The 25,846-nt window shown below is 34.7% G+C and overlaps 3 protein-coding genes and 1 long non-coding RNA gene across 5 annotated transcripts; 1 reads left to right on the top strand and 3 right to left on the bottom strand.

The window, feature by feature from the left end:
- Positions 1-6,198: 6,198 nt before the first annotated feature.
- On the bottom strand, positions 6,199-8,966 carry LOC146917194 (uncharacterized). The gene is made up of 2 exons (XM_085721837.1): positions 7,666-8,966; positions 6,199-7,408 (listed from the first exon to the last, which is right to left on the bottom strand). Exons 1-2 carry the CDS (start codon positions 8,719-8,721, stop codon positions 6,854-6,856), a joined length of 1,611 nt encoding a protein of 536 aa, XP_085577963.1. The 5' UTR covers positions 8,722-8,966; the 3' UTR covers positions 6,199-6,853.
- LOC146917195 (uncharacterized) lies at positions 6,238-6,570 on the bottom strand. The gene has a single exon (XM_085721838.1). The coding sequence runs from the start codon at positions 6,568-6,570 to the stop codon at positions 6,238-6,240; it is 333 nt and encodes a 110-aa protein (XP_085577964.1).
- An 8,197-nt stretch (positions 8,967-17,163) lies between the features above and the next one.
- On the top strand, positions 17,164-17,760 carry LOC146917193 (uncharacterized). Its single transcript, XM_085721836.1, has 2 exons — positions 17,164-17,512; positions 17,609-17,760. The coding sequence occupies exons 1-2, from the start codon at positions 17,164-17,166 to the stop codon at positions 17,758-17,760; spliced, it is 501 nt and encodes a 166-aa protein (XP_085577962.1).
- Positions 17,761-19,530: 1,770 nt separating this feature from the next.
- Positions 19,531-24,127, bottom strand: LOC146917192 (uncharacterized). Of its 2 annotated transcripts, XR_015015490.1 has the most exons (7): positions 23,769-24,127; positions 22,656-23,650; positions 22,520-22,577; positions 21,115-21,172; positions 20,854-20,985; positions 20,002-20,050; positions 19,531-19,900 (listed from the first exon to the last, which is right to left on the bottom strand). It is a non-coding gene; the product is annotated as an uncharacterized LOC146917192 (long non-coding RNA). The 2 variants fall into 2 exon arrangements; XR_015015489.1 differs by having other exon boundaries at positions 19,531-20,050.
- Positions 24,128-25,846: the final 1,719 nt, after the last annotated feature.

Raw genomic sequence — 25,846 nt, 5'->3', positions numbered from 1 at the left:
CACGTAAAAGAACAATTATTAACGTTTAAATTATCAAACATAAATAATTTTGTTTTAGAAATGTAGTTATTGCTCTAAGCCTCTAACTTAATTTTGTTTTCTTTCTGCGTTTGATGCTAGCCTGGATCCTAATCCAAATCCTTATGAATCTGATTCATGCAACCAAAAGAGAAGTGATCCGAAGAAAAGTCAAAAAATCATTCCTTTAGTAGCATCAGTTGCTGGGATTTTTGTCCTCCTAGTCCTGGTAAGTGCAGCAGTTTTCATAAAGAAAAGAAAACAAAAGGTAATGCAGTTTCTAACTACCACTTATTATCTTTGGTTAATCAACTTCTGATTACATTATAACATGTAATGAACTAAAACACTTTTCTACAAAATTATCAGATGGGAACAGTAATGTGCAGTCAAATACTCCAAATGAGTCACAATTGGAATCCAAGCAAAGAGAATATACATATGATGATGTTTCCAAGATCACCAACAACTTCGATAGTACTATTAAATTGAATGTTATTATAATATAGATTATGTCTATAAAGTTTAACATTCATCTAAAATCATTTAATATGTCAATGAGATAAATTAAAATTAACGTCTCATGATTTTTTATCAAACAAGTTCAAATATGAACCAGAACAACAAGCATTTTTTTTAGGAACAGAATAACAAACAATGTAAACTTGGTATTGACACATACTATGACTAAATCAATTAATTTGCATAAGAAAAGTTCAAGAAATGAAGAAAGCAAGACAAGAGTGAAGAATATTGAGCTTACGGATGAAGGCATAAAAAGTGATGAAGCCATGGTAAGAACAAAACCCTTTTTTTTCTTATGTTAATTTCACACAACTAAGAGAAGCTCATGAAAAATGTTCTTCAAGCAGCTCAATTTATATAACACAGTAACGAACCAGCCCACAAAACGAAGCAGAAAGCAGACCCTAATACCCCCACCCCCAACACAACTAAGCCACTGCAAAAAAATTAGGGAACCAAACAGAACCCCCTGCTGCCCCTCAAAAACCAGTTCAAACCTCACTAGGTGAGTAGCCATCTGTGAAGGCAACAAGACACAATGAAAAACCAAATATAATAACAGAACCAAAATCAAAAGTTGAGTTCAATTGTGTCTAGAGGAATGGTGATATTCATGAGCTAATTTTCTAACAAAAGTGATTTCGTAAATAATAGGATGCCAAATGGCTCACAAAGGGAAAAATAGAATCACTCTCATTTAGTTATGACCACTTCACTTCCCCAAATTAAAACATGACATGTCACAATTAGTAAGTATTAGTAAGTAAAACAAAAGTACACATGCACAAACAACACAATTGGTCGAATTTTATGTTAATTAACATTCTTTTTGTTCCAAAAAAAAATGTTAATTAGCATTCAGTTACAAGTTTCTGACTATGTCTCGGTCCTAGACCATGAAAGAGAAGAAGTAACAATAGTAGGGAGAATAAGAAAGAGGATGTCTCTGTTATCAATTTTGATTAAGTTTTCACTACCACAAAGTCAAACACTATACTTTGAATATTGAATACATACAAAGCATAGAAAACCACAACTTCAACATCAGATATTCCTGCCTTGAACATTTATATGTTAGACCATAACCCCAACTTATGCAAACAAGCCACAAAGCATAAAAAAAATCTATAATTTAAGAATATTCACCTATTTTTTTCAACCAGGATTGATTTCACTATATCTAATAACACCAACACTTCGGATTGTACGTGGTCTTAATGTCTGAAACATGTTTAAGTCCGACACGACACTGTCACTTGTGATTATATACAATCACCTTTATTTTTTTAAATCATTATCGATGTTTACATGTTATTTCTGGTGTTTGGATCAATACTTCATAGCACACAAGCCTCGCAATAATGTTACACATAGTTTCCTATTCTGACACAATTCAACACAACAAATTAAAATAGAAAAACTAAACTAATTACCTTCAATAAGAAACCTAAAACAAATAACAATTACCTCAACAAATCAAATAATGATAATAATAATTAAACCCACAACAATTGAGGTTCATAAACTAGCCCAACATCAACAATAACCAGTAAGTGATGTTCATAAACAAACCCTAAACAATCACTACCTAAAAAATCACTTCAAATTCATTATATAACAAGTAATCAAAATTTAAGCAATCAGACACCAAACAAAAAACAAAAACCTCAACTCGGTGAGAACTTACGGCGTACGACAAGAACAACGGCGAGCGACGACGGCAATTTCCAACAGAGAACACCAGTTCTAATATCTTCAAAGCTATGAGTTCATGAATCGGAGTGTGCGTGAATCACAACTTCCAACTGAGAACGAAAATGTCAAAACGAGAACTTACAGTGTTAATAGTGTTCGTGAAAGAGAACTTAGTGTCAAAACGAGTTCAATAATGGTTTGAGAACTTACAGTGAATGTCGAATTGCATAATCAAGGTGGCCAATCCATTTGGAAATCGAGATTGAGGAACATATTGGGTTTGAATTGGGTTCGTGAGGGTTTGAGAATGAGAACGAATTGGGTTTCGAGAGGGTTTGAGAATGAGATTGAGGAGATTTAGGGTTTGAAAATGAGAATGAATTGGATTGATTTGTTGATTTGGTGAGTGAGATTTAGGGTTTGTGTGGAGAATGAACGTTAGCGCGCGATATGAACGATGTGAGGAAAAAGTTGAAACGCATCTGAATGTGAAAGAGAAAGAAATGGGGAAGTAAGTAAAAGTGTGGTAGACTTTTCCCATCAGGTAATTATATCTGCTGATGTCAAAATTCTTTAATATTTATTTTCCCTTCAGGTATATCTCCACTGATGTGAAACCCTTTGGCAAAGTTCACTATAATTTCAAAAATGCCACCGCGTTGCTTTTGACATCAAGTAATTGGTCCACTGATGTGAATATCCTGATGTTAAAAGTCTTTTTTCTAGTAGTGACAGTATAACAAGACAATCACACGTAACATCTTTTGTTCTTTTTCGTTGAAAATGTTGTCAAACCACGTTTGTGAAAAAAGTGGGATCATGTGTATGCATGTTGCTCTATCCCTACAAATTGATATGGAATCCTTGGATCACGTCTGGGCCAACCATTTTAAAAATGGAATGTTGTTGTTTTGACGTGTGTGTTTGTTGAAGCGGTAGAAAGCAAAGAAAACCACGTTTTGGGTGAAGCTGCCTTTTGTAGCTTCTTTATTTTCACTTCAAAGTTGCTTTGGTAACTACGCCAGCCGTGGTTTTGGTGTTCTAAAAGCTATACCAAACACATGCGTCGATAGTTTATTTTAGAAACACATGTAAATGATCAAAAACACTTTAGCGGTAGTTAACTACCACTGACTTCAAAGTAGAAAACCGGCGGTAGTTGACTACGGCTGGGTATTTTTGGTTATTTTCATGTGTTTCTAAGAAACAATGGATGTCAAAAAACACCATTGTCCTTAAAAATGGACTTGAAGCTAAACCTAACCCATTGAACTTTGGAAGAATACAATTGTTGCAATGATAGTTTATTTTTTTTTTAATTAATTAAATAAACATTTGAAGAAAAAAAAAAGATTAGTTAGACAATCTTTTTTTTTGAAGGAAGTTAGACAAACTTATTCATATTACAAATCAGTTTCATATATGGGTTAAGTTCAATTTGTTTGAGCTCGCAATAACATAATTTGCAGCATCTCTGAATGACTACGTGAATACCATTTGACAGGCCCGGCCCTGAGGGGGTGCAAACAGCTCAATAGAGCTGGGCCTCCCTCAGTCATGGGTCTCAGAAAAAAATTTAATACCCACTAGTACTACTGCCCTCCAATTTTTTTTAATACCCCCAGCCATTTTCTGTCCACTTGTTTTAGCCTTTTAGGCCTATTAGAATTAGGTCATCTTGCTTTTGGTGTTAGGTGGGGGTTTCTCATGTATACGGTAGTCATTTTCACCTTTGGGTGTACCGCATATATACGGCACCTTATATTTATCTTTTAAAAAATATAAATAGAACATTGCTCTTTAAAAAAAAAAATACGTTTTGATTTTATCGCTGGCCTCTTTTCATTCCCAGAGTCGAGCCTCCGAATTCTTAGGGACGGTCCTGCCATTTGATGTGATGCAATTAGCTTCATTCCAATCTTCAAGCAAATGCACTGCTTTATCCAGTATTAGTATACTAGTTTCTATTACATTTTTTCCTAATTGCACATTTTCATGCTTTCATATGTTCCACATGACGACTGCCATTTTATTTGCATTAAACTGGGATTGTGATTGACCGCAGTCAAAATAATAACACGGTAATAGATTGGATGGTTGAGAATTTTTTGACAGCGTGACTGCGTCTTTTTAGAGACTGCAGTGAATCACGGTCCATTAAGCTGAGATAATTGTTGCAACAATGAAAATTATAGTCATGGCTGCACTTTCTACTCTAAGAAACGCCCCAACCAGTGGCAGAGCCAGGAATTTCAACTAGTGGAGGCACTATATATCAACGGATACACAATATGTCAACTTGTCTCCACCATCTTTATACTCAAATCACCAAATATTTTTCCATTTTTTTACAGATTACTGCTAGAAATCACAAGTTTATTGATTAGAACAGTAAAATAGAGCTATATAGACAACCATAATCCAGTACTGAAGCATAACTCTCAGTACTAGCAAAGTTGCATATATCTTCTCGTGCACAACTTCTAGATAATGTTTAGGATAAAAGAAAAGTGTGGAAGACACATTTCAGCTCTATTAACCACTATCCAACTTATTACATTGCTTATTTACCTGTTTTTAATCACTTTTTCTTGCCTTATTATTGCTCAATCAAAGTGAAATAGAACAAATAATTACAGCATAAAAATTTATGGACAACCAAACACATAAAACAATCAATTGAATGTAGCATGAAAAACTACAAAAAAAAAAAAAAAAAACTACTATCCAATAAACACTTAAAGCAATAAAATAACAGCAAAGTTCAAGATTGTTGAATAATCCCAAATAATCACTTGTCAAACCCTAACAATAAAGTTTACACAATCAACATAAATTCAATATCAACAAGGTGATAATAGATTTTAACTCTCATTACAATAATAAACAAATGAAACAAATAAGTTTAAAATCATAATATTAGAAAATGGTTTACCTCTTAGAAGATCACCGCCAATGGAGGAAGAGAGAAAAGAGTAAAGGAATAAGAAGATTAGAGACACAAGAAACAAAGAGGATGAAGTTTTTGTTTTAAAACAAGGATGTGGATGTGGTTGATTTTTTGATGTGGTTGAAACAGAGAGGGTGTTTGTTTGTTCACTGTGAGAAAGAAAGTGTGTTCTGTAATTGTTAATTGTGATGGCGGGAGTGTGTTGGTGGATCAGAATTGTGTTAGCCAATTGGGCTTGGGCAGTTGTTAGCCAATTGGGCTTGGGCAGTTGGGCTGCTGGGTGGGTGTGTTTGATATGTTAGAAATTACTAAAGCAATCGTGGGTGAGGTGTTATTAGCAGTATATGTATATATATTATAAAAAAAATTAGAAAAATTTGTGCAGGCAGGGACCCCCACAATCATGTGAGTGGCTCCGCCCCTGGCCCCAACAGTTTCTTACCATAATCTTTTGAATTTTGCTCTCCACCCAGCACGTTTTGCTCGCACCCTACAGCCATGCCAATTTTGCCCTTGCGCATGTTAACTAACGCAAGTGTAATACTATGCGTTAGTTAAGTAACGTTGCGTGACTTAAGATGCGCAAAAAACTATGCGCATGTTAACTCACGCATAGTCATGTATGTATTAAAGCACTACGTGAGTTAACTCACGCAATGTATTACACTTGCGCGAGTTAACTCACGCACTACTGATATATCAGAACAGCATTCAATGATGTACTGATGTGCATTGAATGCAGTTTGGGTCCAAACCCTAATATGCTCGTAATTGAACCTAATTACGCCAGTTTAACAATATTATTGGATAATACGACTTGGTGCATCAAAATTACACCAAAACATCATTTTTTTTTCACAATCACATAATCACACATAACGATCCAAACGGTCCAAATTACACAAATTCGCCGGTAATGACCCGTAATCATTTAAACACACTTAATGACACGTAAACGATCCAAATTACACAAATTTGTCCATAAATTTATAAAATTACGTAGTCTCACATAAACGGTCAAACATTACACTATTACACTTAAATAACGATTACACTTCAACGGATCGGACAAAAAGATACAAAGTATTATTCTCAACCATTACCCTAAACATGAAATCAACGTCGCTATCATCTTTGAGAAGTTGTGGATAATACACGGTCTTCCAGAAGTCCTCTTCCTTATCCTCCCCCAAGTCCAGGCCTGGCACATTTACTATCACATCACGTGTTCTATGATTTGAACCAATATGGATAAAGAAGTCGTCAAGCTTTGCCTTCAACTCGTCCAACTTGTCGGTGGGGTTTACAGTGAACCAAGCCCTCTTTTTCACATCTACATAACAAACTTCAAGTTTAACCGGATCTTGTGCATCTTCAGACATGTTTCACCTCACAAACTTCACAAAAATATAATGAAAAATAAATATGAGATAGATGAGATAAAATAAATAGTTGAATAATTAGAGACAAAGTAAGTAATGCAAGCAATAATTGGTGTGACATAACCGGCCACCAAAAAAATAATTCATTTCATTTAATATATATAATATTAGTTACATTTGGCCACAAATATACAAATTACATAACCGGCCACCAAAAAATATGTCGGGGTGTAATACCAACCAAAAATAGGACGAACACCGACCGACCTATAACTTTCCTAACCTATAATAACCTATCTAAGAGGTCCAGTGATATTCCTAAATTGCCGTCCTCTTCCATGTCCTCCGTCCATTCAAATTCTTGTTCCTTTTTTTGCGGGGTGGGAGTATCACCACAAACAATTGGATTGTGCTCATTTGTTGGTTTCTTTGGTGGCTTAGACTCCTTAGACATGAGTTCATTGAAAGCGTTTTGTCTATCCAAAAATGCAAAATGCCAATTCTCCGCCTCACCAATCTTGTTGTTCATCCACTCCTTACAACTCGGTGGTAACGGACAACCTTCCTTCAAAATCACATGAAGATAGTGATCGAGAATTAAGCGAAGACACATGATGTTGAAATGTGGATTAAGTGGAGGAGCACTTCGGATTGGGAAATAAGTCTCACATACACCACCCGTCGTTTCGGACAAAGTCAATAGAACAACGGGTCTTTCGTAGCAAGAAGCAATAATGTGACCCATATCCGGAGTGGTCATCCACTTATCTGGAGGCGCAACACCAATTGTACGTTTAGGAGGGTATAAACCATTCAAGATTATGTTATAACGCTCCTCCTGTAACAGCCCGGGGCCCACCCGGTCTCACTATTACTCACAAGCTTAATCACTACCCCCCTCTCTAGTAGTGTTTTTGCCTCCCGTGGGAATCGAACCTAGTACCTGGGGATAAGTACTACTTCAATGCATTCCCACTACCAATTGAGCTTTTTTTTGTAACAGCCCGGGGCCCACCCGGTCTCACTATTACTCACAAGCTTAATCACTACCCCCCTCTCTAGTAGTGTTTTTGCCTCCCGTGGGAATCGAACCTAGTCACTCTTATGATTTCTCAACTCTTGAATAAGTGCTTGACGAATCAATACATGATCTTCCTCATCCATCCCCAAGTGCCTAGCTATCACCCGGAATCCACAATGACCATCCCCTTTAACATTCACAATTTCTTCAACAAAAGGCCTCACGATATTTGGAATTTGTGAAATGTATGGGATATTCCAAAACGGTTTTGAAGTGGAGGATGAAGCTTGTGAGCGGGAGTAAGTGCCAAGGCGTGCATCTTTCCTCTTTGGAAGTGACCTCTTTGGTTGTGAAGGTTGACTATCCGGATTTTGAGAATCAATGGTCTCCCACCTAGAGGGGATTCGACCCGTTGATGACACTTTGAGTGTAGTCCTCTTCCTTTTAGGTGCTCCTTTGGTTACCACCTTTTTCAAAGGCGGAGACAAAAATGTGGTTTTCGGAAATGCAATTTGACGCATCATCTCTTTGATGTGGAGCTTCATACTGTAAGGGCTTTTCTTGAGAAGTTCTTGAATGCCATTCCACTCTTCCATCACGGAAAAGTCATCATCAATCTTCTCTCCTTGTACACACAACCTTTTCCAATGAGGGTATATATCATCCAAGACAAGAGGCAATTTTTGCTTGCTCTTCATGGCAATAATACACGCACAAGGTAACCCGTAGGATGTCATTTGAACACAATCTTCCTCACCAAATCCGAATGTCTTGGAGCGTTTCAATTCATCATAGATAAATCTCAATGCTTTTCTAGAAATATAACCCTCCAATTCTTTCATCATCTTGATCTTTTTGTATTTGTGCTCAAACACCGTTTTGTTCCTCCCGAAACTACCTTGTATTTCACCAAATTGCACCGCCAACATCTTATGAATTTCATCCCAACATGATGCCAAATCACCCACGCTACTCCTCAAATATTTTTTCAAAACACCATGAGTGGATTCAACAATGTTGGTGGTTCTACAACCTAGATGCAAGACTTTATCCGTCCATGCCCTCACAAATTTCTCCCTAAGGTTCAAAACCGTTTCTTCGACATATTTAATGAATTCCGAAAATGGCATGCATACCTCTTTGAATTTCAACAAATTACTTGCATATGATTCCTCCGTGGGAGATTCAACCAACTCTCTCCAAGCATTCACCACTTTCTCACAACATCGCTATTCTTCATCTTGTTCTTCTTCAATTCTTTCTTGTCTAGTTTTGTACCCTTAGGAGGCTTTGGCACCACTTTACAATCCGTGATGCACTTGGACCTTACATTCTTCCCAATATGAAAATAACAAAGCATGGTGTATGTTTCAGGGAAAACTGTGCCAACGGCCTTCATCAAAGCACCATCCCTATCAGTGACAATCACCTTAGGCATGTTGTCTTTTGAGTACAAGAGACCTTTCAACATTGTAAGTGCCCAAGCAAAGTTATCCTCTAGTTCAAAGTGAAGAAAGCTGAAACCAACGGAATACGTCATTCTTGTAGAGGTGCAACCAACTATCTCAAACAACGGCATTCGGTAATTGTTGGTTTTGTATGTAGAGTCCATGACCAAAACGGTCGGAAAGGTGTTGAGCAATTTAATTGACTCCGGATGAGCATAAAAGATGTCTTCAAGAGTGGTTTCCTCACTATTGCATCTTGTGTAATAGACGTACTTATGCTCCACCAACTTCGAAATCAAGAATTGCAACTCCGTCATGTCACCTCTTTCCCCCTTGCGCCATCTTGTTCTCACATTGTACACTTGCTTGATTGTTGTCACACTTTCGTTGTTGTTTTCCTTCAAATTGGTGAGAATATTCCGAGGCACCGTCAAGCTCTTTGTCATTTCAATAACTTTTTTCTTCTCCTCCGCACGAAGTCTACCCGCAATTAGGTGTCCTTGTAACTTTTCCACCTCCAAGTCATGGTTGTGCATTCCACAAAGCATTGTTGGAGTAAGCCCTAATAGCCAATCTATAATGATTGGGTTTGGCTTTGTATCATGATATTGATATAAATATATATTGTGAATATATATAATAATAAGGCATTTCTTTATTGATTTTGTTATGTTTCAAAATAATAAAGTCCCTAGAATAGATAGTTCATGTAATGGAATATTAAGTGTGACTTAATCATGAGATTACATTACGTAAAGAACGCTATTCTTAAACATATCCATAGTCAAGCTTTAATATGAATTGGGATAATAATAAAGCATAAAGACTATTATGTATGTAGACTGATGACCGCATCTCATGGGTCATTGATATTGAGATATTAAGTCTATACATAGGTATAAATATTAGGAGTAATATTTATACTGGATTGACCCACCGTGAGAATACTACATAGTATGTTATGAAAATGTCATAAGATATTCTCACAATGATAATAGTGTATATCGCTCTTAGACCTGAAACCACTATGATCCCTAGATGTGGACTCAAGTGCTTTGTTGCCATTCTAACGTTGTCTGTAAAAGGATAACCATAACGTTGGTTGATGGGTACTTGATGAAGCATGCTGAGGGACATGAGTGTCCTAGATGGGATTTGTCCCTCCTCATAAACGGGAGATATATCTTTAGGCCTGACTGTAAAACTGCATGGCCATGCCGAACTAAGTCAATATAAGATATTGGACTTATTCGTTATTCAGTATATTTCGGAATCAAGGAATATAAATATTGATCTATACAAGGATGACAATATCTATGCCTTGGGATCAATAAAGATATCGAGACAAAGGAGTAAGTGTACACATGAGTATTATCATGGAAAGGTTTCGTCAGATCACTTGACATTCTTGTCACTTGGGTAGCAATGATGTGTTGCTAGATACCGCTCATTGTTTATAATATTAAATATTAGATTTAATATTATTGCCAACGTGACTAGAACCTATAGGGTCACACACAAAGAACAGTCAAAAGAGAAATATATAAGTATGACTTATATAAGGGGTGCGTTTAGTAAATAACGCTAATTAGTTAGCAGAGTTACTAAACTCGTTATTGGGCTTACTAAAGCTCAATAGTAACTTCTGACTTGCAGAGCACATTAGATGTTCTATAAATAGAACTCTAGTGCTGAAGTTTTAGGTTACACGTTTTGGAGCAACCCTTCTTCTCTGCACTTCCAATTCATTGGCTAGCACCGAGTTTTGGAGGAGCACTGTTCGTGTGGACTTGCTAGAGGCTTTGCTGCTTGCTGCTTGCTTGGCTGTGATCGAGATTCCAGGTTCCAGTTCCAGCTTTCAGATTCCACAGTTCAAGGTAACAATCGAATCACTGATTCATGTTTGAATTTCGTAATGATCCAAGGAATGAAAATCGAAAATTTTCCGCTGCTTCTACTCCATTCTTCTATTCGATTTTCCTTCAAGCATTGCAAGCCACCAATCATTTGTATCTTTATCAAAGAAACCTTTCAACCTAAACGGACAATTACATTTCCTTGAGCCAATGCCTTCAAGGTTCGGTTTCTTCCTTGTCTTAGGTGGCATGTATACCCCACTCCTTTCACATTGCATCGTCAAGTACGACCTTTTTATAACGGATTTATCTATACAAACACCAAATCCGGCCTTCACCCCTTGTCTGCGAACCCAAGTAAGTAACTCTTCTCGCTCTCTCCATCTTGCATTTGTCGTAAAAAATGAGGCGGTGTCACGAGCTTCACAAATAACACCGGTAGGTACCGGTTTAGGTTCTTGAATTTTACCAATTCGAGCTTGAATTGGAATTTGGACTTTAAATGGTTTGAAATTAAAGCTTTGGTTTGACATCGCCGGAACCTTCACCGGAACCTTCTTTTTGGGCCGGTTTCGGTTCAACGCCATCATCCGCGACTTTGTCAACCATCTCCCTAAATATCTATTGAATAAAAAAAATTACAAAGGAAGAAAAAATAAATTACTTGCGGAACAAGCTAACCAAGAATAAAAGTGGCGCAAAAAAATCAAAAAAACATGGCTGCACAGTGGCGTGACTTAAGTCACGCAGCACTAATGCACTTGCGCCAGTTAAGTCGCGCAACAAGCTAACCTGAGCAAGTTAACTTGCGTACCATGCCCTAGTCCCTACAAAAAACAGACGAACCAAGCAGGAAAACCAACAAAATGAGATGAGTTTAGATGGTACAATACCTGATATTTGATGCTTGATTAGCGTAGAAACTTGCTTCCTGACGATTTGCAATGATTTGGGATGATGATTTAGACCCAAAAAATTGCACTTTTTGGGTTTTTGAAGGTGGAGGGAAAGAAAATGGTGGTTGGAGTTCGGACTGATGGGTTTTGTTCAAAAACATGAACATTGCGTGAGTTAACTTGCGCAGCGTGAGTTAACTTGCGTGGCGTGAGTTAACTAGCGCAGCGTGAGTTAACTTGCGTAAGGGTAAATTTGGCATGGCTGCAGGGTGCGAGCAAAATGTGCTGGGTGGAGAGCAAAACTCTAATCTTTTAGCTCCCAAAATTTGGATGGCTAATGGGCATGCAAAGAATATTTGGGATATGTCTTCATAATTAGCGTCACAACTTACACAATTAGATGGATTTGCTCACTGCTACTAGTAAAGATTGTTGTAAAATATTGACATAGAATCATCTCAAGTAATAATAACAAACAATTACAACTAAAATCAAATTAGAGAACAAGAGAAACTTATCGAATTCGGTTGCCGACACAGCTCAATCAAAATCTTCACAAATCAAATTAGAAGAAACCTGCAAAACAATATACCGTTAAGTAACCTGAGGCGTGACATAGTCACTGTCCTTGAGGATTTTATCCGCCTCATAAGCGCATATCCTCCCAGGATACAAAAATTCTTCCCCGTTATGAATCATAACCGGAGGTGACAGAACAACTCAAATTTATCTCAAAGATAACCGGAGATGTAACCCAGAAACTCAATATTATTTTGGATGAGAGAAAAAATAATTGTGTAGAGAAATATGAAGTGAGGGAATTTATATGTGCAGATTTTTCTGTACCGGAAAATACCATGTGTTATAGCAAGTTACGTGACCCATCTTTAGAGAAGAAAATGAAGGATATTTCAGTATAGTTAGGGAGTTATACATGCTTTTATTTGGAGAAAGAAAGGAAGGATATATACATCAGAGTTGTATTGAGTTGTTCCTTATATTAAGGAAAATGAGGCTTAATAATAGGGAATGAGATTTAGTCTTTGACCCAACTGTCAAACATCAAAGTTATACAAATAAGTTTGACAAATAAGGCTTTGAATAAGTAAATATCACATGGTGAATTCAACAAAAAATAATAAACAATTTTTAATAACTTTTGAAATATAATATCAACTAAAAAATACAACAATCCCCCACATATTTCAAAAGTTAAAATAAAAAGTTAAAAAGAGTTTTTTCTGGATAAACATCGTAGATGTAATGCATCGGAACGGTATAGCAAGCTATGGAACCCGTCCTAGACTAATAAGACTTAACACACAGTGAATTGGTTTAGCAAGCTATGGAACCCAAGACACTTGTTGTATGTTAGAGGTCTCATAATCACACTACACCCCCACAATTCTTGCTGTTACGCGGTTGTGCGCGAATAGGCCATGCGCGTGCCTGGTATTCATGAGTGCTCTAGAGATTTTGCCAAGATCTCATGCAAGCGGCCCCACTTGACACTCATATAGGCGATTTCATCAAGTGTATGCTGCAAGTCATACACCACCCATAAGGGATATGATAATCGTTGAAAGCATTATAGTTTATCCTCTCAATATTGCAGTGTCTAGCACTTACTCAAATACACCATATAGGAAAGAGACTAGGATTAAATTTAGCGCTAGCAGAACTAACATGTGACTTGTTCTTACCACATTGAACCTTCTTCATGTGATCTCCAATCACAAAGGTTGGGTTCCTATCACATGTCAATTTCGATTGGCTTAAGTCTCAATCCCCTCGATGCTCACAAATTTATTTCATCCCAGGGGCTTTATTAGTACGTACTTTACCCACATTGATGAAGACAAAAATTTCTTTCATCAAAGAATATTGACTAAGACGTCTCTCAGTCAATTAATCTCATATTTACCAAGTTCACAATTATAAACTTGTTCTTCATAATAAATTCATACAGGTCTGCTTAGTTGTTTACTAAGCGACAACATATTTATCAATAAGATAAATCTACGTATTGATTTATTCTCATTGGATTCATATCTATTTGACATCTTTGTATTATTTTAATACAAAGGATTATCCATTATGTAACAATATCTCATATATTATGAAACTAATTTACATAATATACTTCATCAGGTCTACTTAGATAAATACTAAGCGACAAACCCCCACATTGGGAAAATATAACTCTGTGTGGATTTATATTATACATGTCTACTTGAATAATTTTCCTAGTGACGACACCCCCACATTGCAAAAATTAAATTCACACATAGGTCAATCAAACATAATTCCTCAAATCAATGTACATGTTCTCATTGCACACTCACATCAACTTGGTTTCAGAAAATACATATATACACAGATGAAAGTAAATTCTCACAAATTAAAATGTCCCTCAAACAAAATATATTTAAGTATGTTTCACATAAATTAAAGTGAGACATATTAATTTAGTTTATACCCACAAAAATTTCCCAGCTTTGCACGCTAGTGTGATGAGCAAAATAAGCACACTAATTATCATGAAACCATCAGCGTAAAATATTTTTAAACAGACTAGTTTTACATACTATGTATTAACATGGTCGGGCATAAAGTAATTACTACACAAGCAGTATAGAACTATCATGCATTAGTACATCATCAATCACAGAGTAACACACACAGATTATATTCTCACATAATTTCATTCAAGTTATAATTCAAAATAGATCTAACAATAATAAAAGAAGCTAGATGTGTACCATGAGATAAAATGAGTCGCAGATAAAAAAGTATTGGTACCATAACATAAACCTCAAACAGCATTCATTACCTATATCTAACTCACGAAAGCAAAGCCCAAAATTAGAAGAGAAGTATAGGCCGGTCAATAAGTGAATTCTACACATTAATTAAACATTAGCATAGCCTCAGAATGATTTAGCATGACAAGAATCAACATGCACCCAAACACATGTTTTGTAATTAATACAAATAAATCATATTTTAACAAGAAGAGATGGAGTAGATAGAACCTGGGTAACATATTGAGAGTATAATTTTCTGCAACTTATTCACCATTCTCTTTAAATCAAAGGTTCACCACCGCTATCAAAATTTTCAGCATCAACGAGCATCCTTCAATTTTACAAATAAACATGATTAGAAATTGAAAGATCATGATAACATGACTTCGGTTATAGAAGAATGGTAGAAGTTAAAATAAACAAAACATGTCAGTGTCAATAGGCTCTCATCCACAACAATATAAACAAATAACCATCTAAGCTGACCTTAGTTTTACATGCTATATTAGCATGGCATCAACAGACACTTATAAAGAAAATCATAGTTAATAGTTATCGACCATGAAGTTCAATATTAAACAATCATCACGTCAAACATCAATTACATTAAGAAGAGGAACAAAATGATTCAATTTCAAGTATCCCTTCAATTCTCATAATTTTCTTTTCATCAATTAAAGTTAAAATCCTCAAGATTGTTGTAAAATATTGACATAGAATCATCTCAAGTAATAATAACAAACAATTACAACTAAAATCAAATTAGAGAACAAGAGAAACTTATCGAATTCGGTTGCCGACACAGCTCAATCAAAATCTTCACAAATCAAATTAGAAGAAACCTGCAAAACAATATACCGTTAAGTAACCTGAGGCGTGACATAGTCACTGTCCTTGAGGATTTTATCCGTCTCATAAGCGCATATCCTCCCAGGATACAACAGTTCTTCCCCGTTATGAATCATAACCCGAGGTGACAGAACAGCTCAAATTTATCTCAAAGATAACCGGAGATGTAACCCAGAAACTCAATATTATTTTGGATGAGAGAAAAAATAATTGTGTAGAGAAATATGAAGTGAGGGAATTTATATGTGCAGATTTTTCTGTACCGGAAAATACCATGTGTTATAGCAAGTTACGTGACCCATCTTTAGAGAAGAAAATGAAGGATATTTCAGTGTAGTTAGTGAGTTATACATGCTTTTATTTGGAGAAAGAAAGGAAGGATATATACATCAGAGTTGTATTGAGTTGTTCCTTATATTAAGGAAAATGAGGCTTAATAATAGGGAATGAGATTTAGTCTTTGACCCAACTGTCAAACATCAAAGTTATACAAATAAGTTTGACAAATAAGGCTTTGAATAAGTAAATATCACATGGTGAATTCAACAAAAAATAATAAACAATTTTTAATAACTTTTGAAATATAATATCAACTAAAAAATACAACAAAGATCACCTTGAATCAACAATTAGGGTCATTCCCTTTCCTCGAAGCAGTCATTAGACGAGTATTATCGTCCGCTCAGTTGTCACGAGCCCAAACCAATTGCTTTCGACAATTTTCAATATCACACTTCAACTTATGGCAGCGAGGCTTATTCCAATTGGATAGATCTTTTGTACACCTTTACTAATTGTGGGATCAACACTATTCTACCAACACTCTTGTACAACATCATCAAAACCAGGTTTCAAACACCACACGTTTTCAAATTCCAATTTGTGCCTTGTCATACATGCTCGTGTAGTAGGATCATGATCAAGAAGTATAGACCAAATAAAATTAAGCCTCATTAGCCAGGGCGCAATCAAGCCTTTCCTCTAGAGCTAGTGGTGTACCTGGACTATCATCCAACATAGTTTGTCTAAATGCTTTTGTTTGGTTAATTAATCCAAGCCTCAAGTGGCACTATTGAATTATTGTATTATAGGGTCGTCAAAATACTTACTAATCATAAAATAAATGTTAAATTACACCAGAGGTCCTTTAACTTTGAAGTTTGTAATAAATTGGTCCTTTAAGTTATTTTGGTCACACATAAATCCTTTAAGTTTGAGGTTTGTAACAAATTGGTCTTTTAAGTTATTTTGGTCACACATAAGTCATTTAAATTTGTAAATATTTTTGATTTAGTTTTTCTGCCACATCATCATTTTTGTAATATTTGGTTAACAAAAAGACTAAATTGACAACGTTTACAAACTTAAAGAAATGTGGTGACCTAGATTCGAACTTGAGGATTTCACATAAAATATTCTCACAACTAAACCACCATATTGTAACAACGGAGACTATTTAGGATAGAGGTTAGAGATTAAAATAAATTATTTTATTGAGAGATAAAATGTAGTCAAGAGAAAGTTGGAGATGGGTCGGAGACATCGTTTTGGTATGATAGGTGGTTAGGGGAGGTGCCTTTCTGTGTGCGTTTTCGGAGGTTGTTTGGGCTAACAGAGAATAAGTCCTTGTCAGTGGCAAACTTGTTCTCTGTTCAGCCAGAGCTTTGGGGGGTTGTTTGGCGGTGGAGGAGGCCTTTGTGGCAGTGGGAGGAGGAAATGTTAGAGGAGTGTAGGACTTTACTTCTTGATGTTTCTTTGTCTCATAATGTTTCAGATAGATGGATTTGGCTTCCTGATCCGACGACCGGGTATACTATTCGTGGTGCTTATAATTTGATAACATCTGATGATACTTCTGGTGGGGCACCTGACATGGAGCTGGTGTGGCACAAACAGGTTCCTTTGAAAGTGTCAGTTTTTGCTTGGAGACTTCTCAGGGATCGGTTACCTACGAAGACTAATCTTATGGCTCGGCGAGTGTTGACAGCTCAATTGTCTCTGTGTGTAGCTGGCTGTGACCAACCAGAAACGGCTCAACATCTTTTTATTCAGTGTGACACGTTTGGTTCGCTTTGGCATATGGTGAGGGATTGGATTGGTTGCTGCGGGGTGGATACTAAAAATATTCATGATCATTTTCTACAGTTTATTTTTTTGACAGGAGGTACTATTGCTAGACGGGCGTTCATGCAATTTATTTGGCTTCTTTGTGCTTGGGTTGTTTGGAACGAACGTAACAATCGTCTGTTTTCTAATGTAATTACTCCCATTCCCCGTTTGTTAGACAAGGTTAAGTTGTTGTCCTTAGGATAGTTAAAAGCTCGTAAAGCTTCTTTTATTTTTGGAACTCAGCAGTGGTGATCATACCCTCTTGTTTGTTTGGGTATAGGCTAATGTCTTTTTGCTGAGTGTGGTTTGTTTGTGTATACTCTTGGCTCCTTTAGTAGTCACTAAGGCACACCTTGTGCTTTAGTGGCTGCGGTGTTATATAATTCCATTTTGGCTTGTTAAAAAAAATGGATATAATTAGATTTATTTTTTGTACTTCTTTTCTTTTAATGATATGATATGATGCTCTCTGCATCCTTTCATCAAAAAAAAAAAAAAAAAACCTATAAGTAAATTTGTCGATGTTATATAAAAGAAAAATAGTCGAAGGCACGTATGCTATTATTAATTGAGAGAAAGTTGAAGCACTTGAAACCTCAACCCTTTTGTTTATCATTTTTCTTATTTATAGTGAAGTGATGTCACTCGTGTCGTGTAAAACCATGTGAACCTGGTGCAAAAAACCCATGAATAAACAACATTACGAATAGTAATAATCCCCCTTAATACTATTTTTTTTAACCAAAATATCATTCAATAGATGTATTTTGATATGTTTTATATACTCAAAGTCAAAATTATAACAATTGAATTATCCTTTTCTTGGAGAAAAAAGTTGATGTCTACCTAGAAAATCGATAGTGATAAAATACTCCTCAAGCAAATACTTTAACATAATAAATTAATAAATAATATTAAATTACTATATAGTTGACTAGTGGTGTAACGACTCAGTTTGATTTGTTTTTTTTTTTTAAAAAAAAATAAATTCGAACCAATGAATAATAGTCGGTTTAATTTGATTTAGTTCGGTTTTTGTAATTTTTCTTACAAAATTCGAACCAACTGAACAAAAGAAGAATAAGTTGGTTTTGTTTATCGTATTGACATTCTTAAATATTTAAAAAAGGATTTTAAAAAGTTCACAAAATTACACCCGTCGTTCCTTAACTTAATTTTTTATAACGATTTCGTCAATTTTTTTCCACGTTATTTTTGTCCTTTTACCCGTTCGCATATGGACTTTCAACCATCAAATTTAAAATTCATATAGAAATATGAGTGAATGACCATATATTTGAACACTGAGAGTTCATATTGAAATAAAATCATATATAGTTTGAATCTTGAAAATCCATATGCAAATCGATCAAAATTACAAAAATGAGGTTAAAAAAAATGAAGGACATTGATACGTGAAATTAAGTTACAAAATGACAAGAGTAATTTTGCCTAAATTTATACAATAATTAACTTTTAGTCAAACATTATAGATTTTTTTTATAATATTAAAACAAGTAGACAAGTTAAAATGAAAAACAAATAGTATATAATGAGTAAAAAAAACATGAATATTTCATTTTTTAAAGATAATACTGTTGATATACAATGTGAAATAAAATATATAATAATAAATATAATGGTTTCCCCTTAAATAAATATAATAGTTTGGTTCTCGGATGATCGATTTTAAATCACATAAAATCCATATCCAAATTAATTGAGGTCAGGTTTGATTGATTTGGTTTAGTTTGACCTCGAACTTGAAAATATATTTAACTAGACTTTAGACCCGTGCGTCGCACGGGTCATTTCGACTATAATATATAAGAATAAGTAATGGTAAAAAAGATCCTAAAATAAATAAAAGATGAAGAGTATTATACATTTTATTTGGGCAAGTTCAAAAAATAAAGAAGTATGAGATGAAATGAAATCGTTTAGTTGAAACAAACGAATATTAAAAAATAAAAATTAGACAACAACATGGATCTAAAATTCTATTTCCAATCCTTCACATATCAAAATTACAATTGGTTCACTTCATTGTAATCATTTAAACTTAATTAAAAAATTTGCAAGTGCAAATAGAATCGACATTATACAAATTGGTCACTACTTGATTCCAAAAACCTATGTTACATGAAAACCACTCATAACTAAATAACAATAATAAACCTTCAAAACAAAAATCAACTATTCTCAAAGGACCCAAAAAAAAACATTTTTAGCCTTCAAAATCACAATTCCTCTTGTTGTATTGTTTTTGTGTCAAAAGCACCATAAGTTGAATAGTAGGCCCATGCACAGGACTTTCCTCATATAAGACAAAAACACCAGTTTTCTGTAGGTTGAGAAAAAAAATCAAATATCCTTAACTTTCAATAACGCTTAGAAACAACTGAAACTTTTGCATTATCTCAATCCACAAACAAAATAGAAGACCTTTATATTTCCTTTAGGCACCTTAAGGAATTCTATGTAAATTGTTTTCCTGTAATGAAATGCTAAACACAGTGAGCAAAAAAGAAGAATTAACAACAATATTTGTTTTATTTAGCTTACAATTTTTTAAACTAATCAACAAAAATTTTGCATTATATCCTCCAAAATATCAAGAATTTTTCAAAGGGATCATTCTATTTGTATGGCTATGATGAGAACTGATGTGTGTCCATGAAGACCAGCTCTACGGATAAGTGTTATCTATAGAACTGGTATTGCCATTCATAAAGCCTCAAATAAAAAATAAATAGATTAAAAAAATGTTATTATGACTATAAAACAACAAATCAGCAAAGCAGTTTAGAAAAGAGTGAAGACAATAAAGAGGATTATCAAGATAAATAAATCTCAAAAATATTATTTGAATATAAAACAATGAAAGATTATGTTATAGTTAACATTCACACATGCAGCTAAATGCCTGATTCATATTCATACCCTCTGTCGAAGCATGTCCTACGTTTTATACACTAAATATATTATGTTGTCACATTTCCATCGATTGATAAGAACTTACAGGTATAAATTAAGATAAAGAAGGCATCAAATGTTAACAACTAAAAAGTGTAACATCTAAGAGAACAAAATGCAGGACAAAAACATTGTTAACCAACTAAAAGACAGAAACAAATCCCTTGTAGTTAAGTCTATATACTTTCTATAAAATATAGCATGATCACTTTTCACCACCTGCTAGAAGTTTCCACAAAGTGAAAATCAAATCAATGTATATTTTCTGAGTTATAATCTTAAATATTGCAAACGAAAGTTATATTGATAAACTCTCCTTACCAAATGAAGAGACTAAACTCTTATTCACCCACCAATAACATTAGCAATTGTTGTGTTGCATTGTGAGGACCTGCAACTGCACATGATTTTTACTTCAAGAGAGGTACTATTTGAGTTGTGCACACATAAATGCTGAAACAAAATAAAAGAAGACACTTAAATCCCTCAATAAATTATTTATTTGTTTCACTTAGGGAAAGACTAAACAAAGCTAATACGGCATTATATGGAAGGAATGAAGAAAAACGAATGCATACTTACGTTTAATTGAAAGAAAATGAACACGGAAAAAGATCATAACATCAACATCGTAGTAAAACTGCAACAATGGAGAATTGGAGAAATTGTAAAATCAAGATTAAGAAAATAAGATACAGATGCCGTAAAAAAAGAAAGTCCAAATTGGGAAGAGAATAAAATCCGGATGCTTAGATTAAAATTATGAAGAGAAATTAGCAAGACTGATACTTCATTACATTGAAAAGCAAAAACTGAAGAATCAAATGTTTGATTCAACAACTGAAAATAAAGCAAAAAGATGGAGCAGCAAACACTCCATTATATGAATCTGGATTATTAACCAAAGGACCTGTTGCATCAATACAGTGAAAATAAAAAGTGTTACAAAACATCTTTAAGCATGAAAACATACGCAAAACTCAGACCATAGCATCAGACATACCAGTTAAGCAGTGATACGACAACAACATTTCAATATTACCACTTGATATTCTGAAGGGAGAAATTCTCTGAATGAATGATTGAAGGGATAAATAAGGATGTGTTTTATTCAATTCTGTATGGTACGCATTTATAGTGAGAAGGAGAATTGATATGTGAAAGTGCTTTGGAAGATTTGATACGTGAAAGTACTTTGGAAACAGCTAAATTTGTGGGGAGTTGGAGTCTGGGTCGTGGTTAATATTAGAAGGGAATTTGAATTTTGCAATCGCAAAAATGGGAAGCCTAACAAATTCTGATTAAATCATCCCTTAATTAATGCACACGAATTGGAAAAGTTGCAACACACTTATAGGAACTTGTTAGGTTTTTTTTTTTTTTTGAAGGAGGGAATTTGTTAGGAGCGAAAATAGGATTGAATTGGATTTAGGAGTGAGCCGTAAATAATAGATAGGGCCGATTTGTTTTGTTCAAGAAAATAGGAGATTAGGTGTGATGTGGCCGATTTGTTTCAACAAAAAAAATATGGTTAATAGGGAAATAGGAGATTAGGTGGAAATAGGAGATTAGGTCCGATCTGTTTCAACAAAAAAATAGGGTTAATAGGGAAATAGGAGATTAGGTCCAATTTGTTTCAACAAAAAAATAGGGTTAATAGGGTTAAACAAATCGGAATTAAGCTTTAGGGTTAAAACAGTAAATTTAATCAATAGGGTTTAGGTTAAAATTAGGGCTAAAATTAGCTTACGGGTTAACTTTTATAGATAAATAGATAGATCTAACAGCAGTAACTCAATTATAATTGAAAATTCTCAACAAAAACAAAAATATACTCCATGTAGTAGCAGAAACCGATTTCTTTCAAAAAGTTATCGGTATATCAAAGTTAACATAAATCCAAAACACAATTAATAATAATAAGAAGAAAACAAAAATCAAACTACTTCAATTAGAAGCAAAAAAAAATCGATTCAAATCTACTTACCAATCTATTCCTCCTTTTCAATACAATCCAACGGATATCAAAATCCTCTTTAGAAGATCTAAACAAAAAAAAACGCAAATCAGAGATCCATCACAACCAAAAATAAATTATGAATGATGAGATAAATCGTAATTACCGCATCGTCAGCTTCATCGGAAGCGTGAACGAAGGAAAAGGAGCACCGCGATAGCGATAGGGAAAACCTTTTGTTCCATCATTGTTATTACCCTGTCTATGTTTTCTAACTGAATTGTGAAACCCTAGCTTTGATATAAAAGTCTGATTATGTTTCTGAGATCTAAATGATAAGAGTTGGAGAAGAAGAAAAAATTACCATCAAGAAAGGAAATAGAGAAAGTGACGAAGAGCTACAAAGGGAGGATGAAGAAGTACGTATGAATGATTCAAACCCATAGCTCCTGCAATTGCAATTTCTTTCATGTGCTTATCACCACCAAATTCAGGTTTAGTAGGAGCAGACATATGTTTATCAAATGCAATTATCACATACTCATCAAATAGTGTTGGAACCCGCAAGATTGTTTAAGGAGGTAATTTTGGATCAGGTTGGCTCGGGCACTTTTGGCTGCTGTCTTGCTTCTTCTGCTGCTAATTGAGGTTGTGGCTGGTGCCACTTACTGGTTGTGACAGTAGCTGCTGCAGTTTGTGTTACCATGGGCTAGCTTTGGAGTGATCTAAGTCCTGCTGTTATGGCATTTCTTCTGTTTTAGGGTTTTCTATTTTCTGTTGGCGCTTGTACAAAGATGATGATAATTTAAACACGCAATCCCACGCCCTTCAATACACATATATGCCTGCCACACAGTAGAAAAAAAAAAGAGCCAAACTTCTACTTGGTATTGAAGCATGAATTAATAATAACATCATGTCTTCTTCTTTCTCAGCTGCTACCAAACTGAGAAATTATGAGACACCTAAATTCTACATCCAGTCACCACTATCAATACTAACCACTTGCATGATACTTGTTGCAAATAATCACCAACATTAATAGCAGAAAAACCAACACAAATTGAAGGAGCCTAGACCAGAATAAAACGTACACATCCAAGGTGAGCAGTAATGGTGCAGGTGCAGTTCCACCCCTCCAATAGAGATTGCAGTTTCCAACTATAAAAAATAGAAGGAAACAATTAACCAAAGAATCTAATAAAATGAAATAACTTAACAACAAACACAGTGGCATCTAGTAAGTTGTCGTTGACTACATAGATGAAAAACCACCCACCTCTACAACGTCATATTCCACGATGTAAGACCTGTATTTCTGTCGCAACTTATCGACAGGCTTGTCAATATCAGTCACTGGATTGTTCACCAAAGGACCTACCAAACGAAAAAAAAAAAAAATTATCACTTAATATCATCAAATTTGTTGTAAACCTTTACGAATATTCACCATAACTACCAGTCAAACAATGATATGACAACATCGTTTCAGTGTTACACGGCCAGCCATTGCAGATTGGTAAATAAGCACAGTTTTATTTAGTCGTTGGTTCAATGGCAAATAAACAAAATTCAATGTCAAATAAGCACAAATACACCTAAAAAAAACTCGAGCAACCAAAGAACCTTTGACCTTTCTCTCCAGTATAATTCCATTTGCAAAATAAAGTATACATTATACAATACTAATCATATGCAAACATAAACAAAAAAATAGCCACTTGCTCAAGAAGAGATAAAGCAACCAAGTTTTCATCAAATTTCAGAACCACTTTATGGGTATGAAGGAGCATAACTTCTCTGGCGTCAATGAATTTTATCAATCTTCCACCTAACAATGAATTCTATAACTTCTTTTGTTACCATCTTATAGTGTTTGATTGGGAAGCATCTAAGCTAGCCTCGGTCAACAATGAATCTTAAACCACAACTAACTATAAGTAATACTTAAGAGAGATTAAATAGTATTAGTTTTTTGGAGTTTAATGATAAAAATCAATTTAAAAAATGTTCAAAAAATAAAGTTATATACTTAATTGGCATGCATCTCTTTTGCGTTGCAGCTTGAGTTAGAAATCACTTTAATACCCACTATATTATCAAATACATTCAAACTGTAAGAAGTAAAAACATAGAAATATATTAAATCCTCATATACAATTAAACTGTAAGGGAGTATACATTTAGCTTTAGCTTAAAATGAGCGTTGAATAAGACAAAGACAATGGCTAATGCATAATCAAGTATATAAGAGTTTTTCGATTTTTTCTTCTTGAAAGAAAGTATAAGAGATTTTGTACAAATGCAAATGCAAGACTCATCATAACATAGTTCATCAAGCAATATATTTAAATATCATGGTGAATTAGCTATGTATGTTGAGATAGTGCATCACCCTCACAAAAGGCCACCAAAGTTAAAACACACAAACTCACAAAATTAAAATCATACATACATATTAGCATAACTAAAAAGATAAACAAAAAAAATAACACAACTATATCAAATTCATCAATAAGCAGTAGATTTTTTTTTAGATAAACCATACCCAAATGATTCAAACCATGATTAATGAATAACTGCAATCATGAGGAATAAATCTCCATGAACTATAGACAACACTAAAGAATCCATACCAGATTGCAGCAAAAAAATCAACCACTTTCCTTTGCTTTCTCATCTCAATCGAACAGTCCCATTGACATTCACAAAGAGGGAGCCACCGTATTATCTTCCTCTAAACCAACGATCAAGAAATATGATCAACCACACTGGATCTCCTTCATCAGAGCTTCGTTATGATGTCAATTCCATCTCAAAATTTTCAGCCATGCACATCGCAGAAAGAGAGAGAGAGTTACGGATATAAAAATATTCAAGACCTAAACAGATCGGTGCATAACCCTGCAAAATCACTTTTATTCAGTTCAATCTAAATACAAAAACAGTCAAAATCGAAAAAAAAATTGAAAACAAAATCTTTGAATTGAAGAACACGTATATTCAGTTCATTCTAATCACATAAACAATAAAAATCGAAAATAAAAAATTAAAAAAAAAATATCTGAATTGAAGCTACACGAAGAACACATTCAGTTCAATCTAAACGCATAAAAAATCGGAACTGCACCAATCGAATATTTATCCGAAGAAATCACGGAATTGACCAAAAGCGAATAGAAAACCATAACTGAAATTGGTATCATCTTCGCCGGAGGCGGTGGTTCGCGGCAGCGGTGAGGTATCGGAGATCCGAACTCGAATCGGTGAGGGATAGAGGGAGCAGATTTCATGCAGAGAGAGACAGGAAATGAAGAGAGAATATGGGATGGATAGATGGAGCGATAGTTTTTTTTT

This window comes from Medicago sativa, chromosome 6 (genome assembly GCF_051527215.1).
Source record: "Medicago sativa cultivar Bolivia chromosome 6, Bolivia_mono, whole genome shotgun sequence".
Classification (NCBI taxonomy): Eukaryota; Viridiplantae; Streptophyta; class Magnoliopsida; order Fabales; family Fabaceae; genus Medicago; species Medicago sativa.
The sequence above is the reverse complement of the archived record's forward strand: the minus strand, read 5'-3'. Positions and strand labels throughout refer to the sequence as shown.